This window comes from Centropristis striata, chromosome 7, assembly GCF_030273125.1.
Source record: "Centropristis striata isolate RG_2023a ecotype Rhode Island chromosome 7, C.striata_1.0, whole genome shotgun sequence".
NCBI lineage: Eukaryota > Metazoa > Chordata > Actinopteri > Perciformes > Serranidae > Centropristis > Centropristis striata.
In genome coordinates, this window is record NC_081523.1 from 38674812 (window position 1) to 38687011 (window position 12200).

The following is a 12200-nucleotide window of genomic DNA, read 5'->3' on the forward strand; positions in this document are numbered from 1 at the left end:
ACACAGAATAGGACAAGGACACAAGTTAAAAAAAAAGCAGATCAGTTGGTAGGTTGGCAAGATGATGGTAATGATACTGATGATATGATGGCAACAATGCTATGGTGACTAGACGGTATATAATTGTAATAATAGTACAGTATATAGCAGGGGTCAGCAACCTTTACTAACAAAAGAGCCATTTTTGGACAAAAAAAGAGAAATAATGTTGGAACGGAGCCACAAACCTTATTTTGAGCCTCACAATGAAGATGTAACAGCCTACTAAGACTAAATTAGCCTACCAACATTACTAATAAGTAATAAAGAGCATTTATTAATTTGATTTTCTCAGAATGTAGTGAAAATGAGGCTGGACACCAAAGAAATATCTCAAGAGATTTGGAATTGAAAGCTTGTCTAGCTAGAGAAACTCAAAACTAGACTTGTAGAATGCTAAGCTAGGCTGTAGAAGTTTTAATATTGTTATAGGGAAAACAGAAATAACTGTTCATGTCATATGATTTTTTTGTCACAGCCACATGGAGCCACTGCTGATGGCCTAAAGAGCCACATGTGGCTCCTGAGCCACAGGTTGCCTACCCCTGGTAAATAGTATATAATATGTAATAATAAATAAATAGTAACAATATAAAATAAAATAAAATAATTATAAATAAAATGATATTATATATAATATATAAATATATAATAATAATAATAATAATAATAATAATAATAATAATAATAATAATAATTAATAAATAAATAAATAAATACATTTTGCGCATCCTAAAAAACTGATGAATGCAAATGCCTTGGTTTTATTTTGAAGACCCTCCCGACATGATGCTGGTGTAATGCTGCTGGTCCAGTCCGCATCCTGCTCCTGGTCTCAGCCCCTGATGCTCCATTCTGATGCTCCTCTATTCTCGGTTTGGCGCCATCTAGCGGCAGACGTAGTCCCCTACACTGACCACAGCATCATCCTCAGCTGTCACATTTATCACATGAAAACGCCTGGTCCCATCTATCAGTGCACATGGAGATCAAACACCGTTATGCGTTGCAACATATGCGGGAATACACATTTTAATAAATTGTCAGTGACGAGCAATGGCTCGTTGCTGCTGGCGACAATTTCTAAAATCCCCCTCAGCTGTGTTTGCTGTCTTGAACACACCCCGCTGAGTACCTCGATATTGTTCAAGGGGAATAATGGCTGCACAGGAGCCGTCTCCACCATCTTCCCTGGAAGGCAACAAACCGGGCTTCCCAAAGAAAATTTTGGCCAACAACCTCGAAGACAAGCATTTGTGTAATTCGTGCCAGAAAGTCCTGAGAAGGCCTTTGCAAGCTCAGTGTGGTCATCGCTTTTGTTCGTTCTGTTTCAACAAAATTGTGAGGTGAGTAATGTCGTTGCTAGGGAGCTAGCTGGTTGCTTAGCACACGCGAGCATCAGCCCTGGCAACCAGCCCTCATTCAAATATCTTTCAGTTTAACACCGCCATGTTTATTATTACAGGTAACGCAATATACGACCATAAAAGATACGATTTATAGATTGCAAAGACCCACTGCAAAATTCGGCGTGCAGGGAATTCACCTATCACCATTTGATCCCAATAAAATCTGAACTTGTGTGAAGGCTTGGCCAGGTGTCCCCGTAGTGTAAATTAGTCCCGCTAACACTGCTGTGGCTGGCCAGAGCAAGCAGGGAGTGTGTCAAAGAGTTCAACTTGACAGTGTGTTGTATAAAAGTAGTATCAGGTGATGATATGTATGCCGAATTCACTAGAAGGACTGGTAAACTGGTAAAATCATATCAATATGTCCACTCAGGGTCTAACTGGGTCGATAAGCGGGCCAACGTTAAACATGGCATTTTCTGATTGGAGTTTAGGTTGACCTTATCTATGGTAGATACCGGGACCTGACAAGGTTCTAGCAATACAGGTACTGTTGCTGCCAGTACTATTATTACTATATACTGTGATATACTACTATTATTATTATTATTATTATTATTATTATTATTATTATACTGGCCTTATTATTATTGTTATATATCATCATCATCATCATCATCATCACCATCATGTTATTATTATTATTATTATTATCATTATTATTACTACTACTACTACTACTACTACTACTATTATTATTATTATATACATACATATACTGTTGATGCCATTACTATTATTACGATATACTGTGATATACAACTGTTATTATTATTATTATACTGGCCTTATTATTATTGTTATATATCATCATCATCACTATTATTATTATTATTATTATTATTATTATGATTATTATTATCATTATTATTACTACTACTACTACTACTACTACTACTATTATAATTATTATATACATATACTGTTGATGCCATTACTATTATTACTATATACTGTGATATACTACTATTATTATTATTATACTGGCCTTATTATTATTATTGGTATATATTATATCATCATCATCATCATCATCATCATCACCATCATCTTATTATTATTATTATTATTATTATTATTATATACATATACTGTTTTTGCCATTACTATTATTACTATATACTGTTATATACTACTACTATTATTATTATTATTATACTGGCATTATTATTATTATTATATATTATTTTATCTTATTATTATTATTATTATTATTATTATTATATACATATACTGTTGCTGCCATTACTATTATTACTATATACTGTGATATACTACTATTATTATTATACTGGCCTTATTATTATTATTATTATTATATATTATTTTATCTTATTATTATTATTATTCTTATTATATACGTATACTGTTGCTACCATGACTGTTATTACTATATACTGTGATATACTACTATTATTATGATTTTACTGGCCTTATTATAATTATTATATATTATATTATCATATTATTATTATTATTATTATTATTATTGTTATTATATACTGTACCATTATTATATACTGTCTAGTGACAATAACATTACTATTACCATCATATCATCATCTTGCCAGTGTACCTTACCTACCTGTGTTTTTTCTATTATTTTTATTTATTCTACCTCAGTATTTTATTCTATTGTATTTTATTGTACGTAAATACCGGACTGCTGTGACTATCTATCTATCTATCTATCTATCTATCTATCTATCTATCTATCTATCTATCTATCTATCTATCTATCTATCTATCTATACTGCGTTCAATTTTCAATAGTTTTTTTTAATATACTTAGATGACAGCAGTAGGGACGAGAGTACGAATGATCTTATTTAATTTAAAAAAACAGAAACAAAAAATACATTTCAAAATTCCCACAACGACAAGACTAACTTCACAACTGGTTGTGAGATAATTCATTTTTCATTCTTACAGTGCCCATGTGTTTTATTTTCAGATTTAGCTGTAATTTACATTAGTAATTTTTTTTTGCTTATAACAAACATCTGTGAGTCATCAGATTCAGTGATTCTGTTTAATTACTCTTGGTGATGACTATCAGTAGGTGCATGAATACAAAGATAAAATAAATAGAAGAATACATAAAAAAAATACAAAAAACTTTCTACACATGATGAATGATTCTGGCTTCTTCACTCGATATGGACAAAAGTCTGACAAAAAGACTGATATATATTTAGGCTGAATATCGATATATGATATAAATCCCGATATTTTTAGCGCAAAGTGAGAGCAAATGTTCAGTCAAAGCCAAATATTATAATAACACGTGATACATAGCGTTATTGAAACTTTTTATTTAAGTGAACATAAATACTGTATAACAGGAGTACCTTTTTTTTTTTTTTTTTTAAATCAAAGCTTCATAAAGTGCACATTTAAATTAAAAAATATCTTAAATAATGAAATAAAATTGGCCAATCTTTTTCCAAAATAAGTATATTTATAAGAGAAAAGAATAATGAACATTACAAAGAACTAATTATGATAAACCCTAGTAAGGGCAGCATTTATATATAAAGAAAGAAAAAACATTGAACTATAACGATATATGTGATATGGTCCAATCCCACTAAACTGGAGTTACAGCAGTATGGTAACTGATATTGACCGACTGCATGTAAAGAATGGTTTTCTCTAATAACTATTAACTATTGCAACCAATACAGATATTTTATTCTTGTGTTGAGTGAACGCTATCGGTGATGAAAATAAGGGTTGCAAAATTTCAAAGTTGGAAATAGGGCTGGGCAATATGGACCAAAAGTCATAACCCGATATATTTAGGCTGAATATCGATATACGATATATATATAACCCGCAAAGTGAGAGCAAATGTTCAGTCAAAGTCAAAACCAAATATGACATGTCACAAGTACTTTTTTGGAAACCGTTTATTTAAGTGAACATAAATATTGTTTAACAACAGGAGAACCTAATTATAAAATCTAAGCTCCATAAATTTCACATTTAAATAAAAAAATATCTTAAATAAAAATAGCCTATGAAATAAAATAGGCCAATCTTTTTCCAAAATAAATATATTTACATGAGAAAAGTAACAAATAACTAAATATGACAAACCCTAGTAAGGGAAGCATTTATTTATAAAGAAAGAAGAAAAAAACCCAACTATATGGATATATGCGATATTGTCTAATTTCATATCACATTTAAAAATATATAGATCTATCTTTTATATTGATATATCGCCCAGCCCTAGTTGGAAACTTTCCATGGGATTAACAGGAATTCATGGGAATAAACGAGAATAAAGGTAAAGGTTAAGGTTGGCCCTTAACAGGGAACTTTAAATATAGTTAGGGAAATATATATTTTAGTTTAATCTTGACTAAAACAACCAGATTTCATTCACGTACACTTGAATATCTCTGCAACATTCATGTTTTTGTTGTTCAATGAAAAGGAGTATTTCCAAAATTCCCAAGCTTAACTTCCTGTGGAAAGTTTCTGGAAATTTACCAGAAATGTTCCACCCCTTTGCAACCTTAATGATAATATCAAGCATCGACACCTGGTAGATGGTAGGGCTGGGCGATATATATCGATATGTTTTATAATATGGCATGGCATTAGACCATATCGCATATATAGATATAGTTCAAATTGTGCACTGTGATCCTTGATCCAGGCAAGCTGCAGCTTTTATTTAAGATATTTTTTATTTAAATGTGCACTTTATGGAGCTTTGATTTAAAAAAAAAAAAAAAAAGGTACTCCTGTTGTTATACAGTATTTATGTTCACTTAGATAAACTGTTTCAATAAAACTACTTGTGACATGTCATATTTGGCTTTGACTTTGACTGAACATTTGCTCTCACTTTGCAATAAAAATATCGGGATATATATCGTGTATCGATATTCAGCCTAAATATATCTGGATTTGACTTTTGGTCCATATCGCCCAGCCCTAGTTGATGGTAGTTTAATATTAGTATAGTATACTATACTGTACTTCTAATGTAATATATTGTTGCTTCTTTCAAGCTCTGGACCACAGAAATGCAGCGCTTGCATTAAGGAAGACTTGTTTGAGGAACCCACCTCCATTCTCAAGCAAGGCGGTGTAAGTTCTTTTTTGTTTTTTCCCTACATTAACCTCCTGAGATCCAAGTTTTTGTTTGGTATGTATTGTTTCTCCTAGATATTTTTGATTTGTAGGACCTGATGAGTACAAAAACTAAGCATTATCTTTGATTGATCTCTTTAATTTTACTGTATAACACAATTAATACTTTTTATTTCCTTACATCTACACCCTCTCTTTGGAAGAACGATAGTAAAAGTCTATTCGTTCTCAAATGAGTACTTCCTGATTAGCAGAGTCGTAGCTTGTTGCTATTGCTAAAAAATAGTCAAACTTGCACAGAACATCAAACTACAAACATTATTAAGCACAAATAAACAAGTTTTAATCACAAAATCTGATCAGCTTTTGTACCTGCTCCACTTTTGTCTGGGGACAAGCTGTTGATTGACTTGACCAAGATGCTGCCATCTGATTTTTACACTGACTGATGTATTGTGCTTTTTCTAGAGTGTGTACTACTGAGGACAACATGTTATAGTTAAGCAGATTTAATTATAAGGTCCAGAAAAACCTAAAATGAAATGTCCACATATGAGGACGCAGGGTCACAGGAGGTTAAATTTTTTCGTCCACAGTTAGAGTAAATACTGTATTAGTTTGCATTTAAGTTGCTTGGTTTGCTAACACAATGACAAGCCTGTCATTAGGAGTAGAGTTGGGCCTGGTTCTGTGTCTTCGGGTTGCAGGTGATTAGAGCCAAAATTTTAGTGCATGTATAAACCCTGCAGACTCCGAGTCAGCACTATGACATCATAGTCATTGTTTGTTTCAGATCCAACAGGCTGGAGTATAGAGCCAGCACAACAGAACGTTTGATTGCTTTGTAATTCTTGGCAGCATAGACAACAGATGGAGCAACTATAGTCCTGTGTCCCTAGAATGATTATATGTGCTGGAGAAATTATAACCAGGAGAGAAAAGTGAGCTCAGAGTATCCTGATCCTCAGGAATACGATGCAGAGTGTTTGTAACACTACCCCTCAGACTGAAACTGAAGACACAAACCAGGCCGCAACCAACAACAACCTCTGCTTCTCCATGCAGGCTTTCCCTGACAATGCAGCTCGGAGAGAAGTGGAGGCCTTGGCAGCTGTCTGTCCCAATGAAGGATGCACATGGACGGGAACGATCAAAGAATTTGAGGTGTGCGTGAATGCAAAGCAGGAAGGGAAATGATCACCCTCTCCATCAAATGTCCTTTTCATTTTGTAGTTATCTGCTCATCCAGCCACTTGTTGGGACTTCAAAACCTGTGCAGTTCTTTTCTAATAATAGCCGTGTTTCGATTAGGGGGATAAGTGGCCACCGGGAAAGTCTCAGGCCACACTCTCTTAAAAGTCTGCTCACTCTGCGTGTCTCCATTACAAGTTACTTGCTCCTATTATCACAGTTTAGCCTAAGGTGCTTGAAAGGAGGCTCCAACCGATTGTTGGACCTCAGATTCAGGAGGAACAAAGTGGATTCCATCTTGTCTGTGGAGCCGTGGACAAGCTTGTTACTCTGGTGAAACTGCTGGAGGGGTCATGGGAGTTTGCTCATCCAGTTTACAGGGCTGTTTCCACTACCGGGTAATAGCCGGACAATACCCGGAATGAGGCGGGTCTCACTTGCCGAAACGCCCCTGATTCGAATACGAGCATACTGGCTTTTGTCCCTTGTTTTTAGTCCCTGTTGAAGAGCAGGGTCTTTTTTTCTCCCCTTAAAAAACAGCCTGGTTACTGATTGGATAATTGCTAAGGGGGATGTGACATAGTACTCAACAAGACAACAACACACGCCATTTGTAAAAGCCGGCGAAGCAGTGTTCACAACTTAGCAACTTTGTTGCTAAATTTAACGACTTTTCAGGCCCCCTTAGCGACTATTTTTCAAGAAAGCAGCTGGAGACAAATCCAGCGACTCCTTCTTACTCTTCTTAACGAGCCGCTAACGAGCCGGAGGCCGGCTTGTTAAGAAGAGCCGCCGTTAGCGACAGTTAGCTACAGTTAGCTCTGTAGCAGTACAGTGTTTATGTGCTGCTGCTGCAGGAGGTGTTCACTTTGCGATCTGTTTGTTTACAACAAGCACCGGACACTCTGTGCACAGTAAGCGATGCCGGTTAATTCATGATCACAATTTTTATGGTCAGAGGAGACTCTGTGCATAATTGGCCATGCTGCTTTCAGCTGCTGACGTTGTGCACAGTTAGCGACGGCGAAAACCATACGTCACCTCCAGAGTCTCTAAATCCCTCTGGGGGCTAACTTTTAGTCGAAACACGCAGAGCGAGCGGACTTTTGAGAGGGTGTGGCCTGAGACTTTCCCAGTGGACACTTTCCCCTCTAGTCGAAACACGGCAATTGGTGTCGGCCATAGCGAAGGAGTTCAAATATCTCGGGGTCTTGTTCGAGGGTAGAATAGCAGCGTGAGATGGACAGGCGGTTTGGTGCGGCATCAGCTGTGATGTGGGTGCTGTACTGGGCCGTCGTGGTGAAGAAGGAGCTTCGCCTTCCTCACCTATGGTCGTGAGCGCTGGGTAAAGACTCCAAGATTAGGTTCCTTCATAGGGTGACTGGGTTAAGCCTTCATAGATAGATTGAGAAGCTTTGAGTAGAGTCCAGACACTTCTGCTTTGCATCGAAAGGAGCCAGCCCATATGGTTTGGGCATCTGGTGAGGATGCCTCCTGAGGTGTTCCAGGCCCGTCCAATTGGTAGGAGGCCCCGGGGTCAACCCAGAACACACCGCAGGGATTATGTGTCTCATCCGGCCTAGGAACACCTCAGGGTCCTCCAGGAGACGTCTAGAATACTTTGCCTAGCCTGCTGTCCCTTACTCAGCCCTAGAAAAGAGGCGATGGTTGGTTGGTTGGTTGGTTGGTTGGTGTTGGTTGGTTGGTTGGATGAGTGGAAGTGTGGATGGATGATGGATGGATGGCTATAGAGATGTATGGATGGATGCATGGATGGATGCATGGATGGATGCATGGATATAGAGATGGATGGATGGATGCATGGATGGATGCATGGATATAGGGATTGATGGATGGATGGATGGATGGATATAGGGATGGATGGATGGATAAATGTTCGTATTACAAAATGTCACCACCAGTAGGTTGACAATGGGGTTTAACGTCCGTAACAACCTCTGTAGTCTTATCTAGCCACTTGTTAGCAAGTGGCATGTCAAAGCTTCAAAATTCAGGTGGAGTATTTACTGACATATTTTTTTATGTCGTAGAACAAAATGTGAAAATCTCTTAAAGTTCACATGCTGCCACAGTGTGTATGTTTGCTTGACCAGAGGTGTTCCCAGGCAAGATGAAGTCTATAATCTCTCCAGTGTGTTCTGGCTCTACTTCAGGGCCTCTAACCAGTTGGACGTGTCCAGATCACCTCCAACAGGAGGCATCCTTAGCTGATGCCTGAACCACCTTAACTGGAAGTAATGTTTGGACTTTTTTCTGTATTATTTTCTAATTAATGTGCCCTATGTGTACACGCATCAGTGTTCTTTCTTTGTCTGTCTTCCATTTGTTATTGAATTTATATTTTTAACTTATACTTTGGAACTTAAGTTACCTTACATTAGGGCGGGGCGATATGGACCAAAAGTCGTATCTCAATATATTTAGGCTGAATATTGATATACAATATATATCCCAATATTTTTATCGCAAAGTGTGAGCAAATGTCATGGAAAAAGTTATTAGACCACCATTTTTCTTCAATTTCTTGTTCATTTTAATGCCTGGTACAACTAATGGTAAATGTGTTTGTAAAAATATAATGATAACAACCATAGTAGCTCGATAACAACCAACATCATTATCAAGAAAACCATGAAAAATGGCTATATCAGCTCTAAATTAAATTGTTATGAGCTATTTTTGTTGTTAACATTATATTTGTCCAAATATATGTACCTTTAGTTGTACCAGGCATTAAAATGAACAATAAACTAAAGAAAACAAGGGTGATGTAATCATTTTTTCCCATGACTTTATAAAGAAAGAAAAAAAAATTGAGCTATATCGAAATATGCGATATGGTCTAATTCCATATCACATTTGAAAATATATCGATATATTTTTTATATCGATATATCACCCAGCCCTACCTTACATACCTACCTATATGTGGTTGGTGTAAAAGTTCTATTTCAAGTCCACACCTAGTCAGTTTGTTTGTTGCTTTAAAAGTCTCGCTGAACTTAAATGATATTGTGGACTTCCATTATTTATAGAAAATAATTTTGTGACATTTCCATCACACATGGTGTGACAAGACCAGTTTAAGATTCATATACACTACCGGTCAAAAGTTTTAGAACACACCAACTTTTCCAGAATTTAATTGAAAATTATGCAGTTTAATGTTTCAGAGTACTCTGAAATTAATGCACATTTGCAACATTTAAAATTCTTTATTGAGCATGATAGTGTTTACATTTTATGTTGGACTAAAGGCCTAAAAAAAAGACACAAAATGACAAAAAACACACCAAAAGACACAAAATGACTAAAAAAAGAAACAAAATGACCAAAAAAAGACACAAAATGACTTACAAAGACATGAAAAGAATTCAAAAATGGACAAAATAGCCCAAGACTCCATAGAGTTAAGTTGTTAACCCACTTCTTGTTCCCTGAAAAAGGCCTACTTGTATAATTCTGAAATGTACATTATTTTTCAGTTTTGGTTAAGCTTACCTTTTTTTATTTACCTCTGGCAGTTCACCACTTACCTTCGTACCCTTTCAAGCTGTTCATTTGACTTGAACTGCTTGAATTTCAATAAAAAACTGGAAAAATTGGGGTGTTCTAAAACTTTTGACCGGTAGTGTACATCCTTACTTACTCCTCCTGGTGACATTATTGAAGTGTTTTTGTATATCCCCTGCAGGCCAGCCATGAGGGCCACTGTGACTTCATGATCATCCTGTGTCCCTCCTGCAAAGAGCTGATGAGAGCCAATGAGCAGGAGCGCCACAACGAGAGAGAGTGTCCAGAGAGGACGCTCAACTGCAAATACTGCAAAGAACCCTTCCTGTTAAAGAACATCAAGGTCAGCCATCTCTCTATTTCTAGAGTCTAAGGGTGCTTTCACACCGATAGTTGGATTATTTGGTCCGCACCGGGCAGTAAAATTGTTACATTGTAGCATACAGACTGTGTGTGGTCCGCGTTCACACATGCAAACGAACCACATTGGTCTGAATGACGTTTCGTCATCTTCCAGTGGAAATAACGCCAATTTCAACTTTCACAATGGAGTGACACGTTCGCTGGTCCTTGCTTTTTATATCGTCAACATTACCCATTTCTGGCAAAATATCCAGTTTCGTAATGAGTCGCGGCTGCAGCTGGAGAACAATCTTCGGATGTTCTGGATCCGCCAAAGGCGCATATTGCGTCATTTCAGGCAGAAGAGACGCGCTATTTTCAAAAATGCTGTCCTGCTGATGATGAAACAGGCACCTTTCCGATATAGCCCTAATAACGAAACGACAAGCAAGAATAGGCTATGGCTTGCTTGAAAGATTTAATTAAATTCTAATTTAAGATTGGTTTGAGACATGGTGAGATTCTACAGTTATTGAACACAGTGGATATTGTTATCAGTATGCTACTCTGAGAAGAATTTTGAAATGTATGGGGTTGTACCTAATGAAACATGTAGGCTATATTACAGATTAAATTAATTTCATACCAGTGTTTCCCCTAAATTCATTCAGCAGCGGCACAACACATGGCTAATTTGAATATTCAAATTAGCCATGTGTTGGTCGTCAGGATTTGCGCTACTGCTGAATGAATGTAGAGGAATATACAGGCAGCACGCAAATTAAGCATTGATGCATTTCGAATAGTTTGTTTAGACATGAGTTGGTCCAGGTTTGCGTTCTCACCAGAGGGACCGCACCAGAGGTTGGCATTTGGTGCAGAATCAAGCAGACTGAGACCACCTCTTTTTGGAGGACTCGGTCCGCTTGATTTAGTGCGCACCCAAGTGCGATTGATGCTTTCACACCGACGAAAACGAACCGAACTAAGAGCTTTTGGTTCGAATGGACTGTTTAGTGCGCACCAACTGCTGTTGGTGTGAAAGCACCCTAAGGGTGCTTTCACACCGTTAGTTGCTTCCGGTGGAAATGACAGCAATTTCAACTTTCACATTGGAGCGACACGTTCGCACACTGTTTCTTGCGCTGGTCCTTGCTTTTTATATCATCAACATTACCCATTTCTGGCAAAATATCCAGTTGAGGATATCACTGATATTGACTACTTGCAGTCTTTTGCTTTGTGAAAACATTTTTTTTGTATTTTGATTAATGATTTCATAGGTTAAAACATCTAAACGTGTGTGTTCGCGAGCTGTGCGCCGGTATTGCTGCCACCCTTATAAAAAATATCCTCCATTTATCTTGTTATAACGAGATACTATCACGTTATTTCGAGATAATGAAAGTTTCTCGTTATAACGAGATACTGTCACGTTATAATATAGCCCTAATAACGAAACGACAAGCAAGAATAGGTTATGGCTCGTTTGGAAGATTTAATTAAATTCTACTTTAAGCTTGGTTTGAGACATGGTGAGATTCTACAGTTATTGAACACAGTGGATGATATTGT

At 36.7% G+C, this 12200-nt stretch overlaps 1 protein-coding gene across 2 annotated transcripts in view; it reads left to right on the top strand.

The window, feature by feature from the left end:
- The first annotated feature begins 1130 nt into the window (after window positions 1-1130).
- Window positions 1131-12200, top strand: part of traf2a (Tnf receptor-associated factor 2a) — a 28694-nt gene continuing 17624 nt past the window's right edge. Inside the window, exons 1-4 of one of the 2 annotated variants that reach the window (XM_059336840.1) lie at window positions 1131-1385; window positions 5477-5555; window positions 6624-6722; window positions 10465-10626. In XM_059336840.1, coding sequence (XP_059192823.1) covers window positions 1198-1385; window positions 5477-5555; window positions 6624-6722; window positions 10465-10626 — 528 coding nt within the window. In that variant the 5' untranslated portion in view covers window positions 1131-1197. The remainder of the gene's footprint in view (window positions 1386-5476; window positions 5556-6623; window positions 6723-10464; window positions 10627-12200) is intronic. The other variant, XM_059336841.1, reaches the window with a different exon arrangement.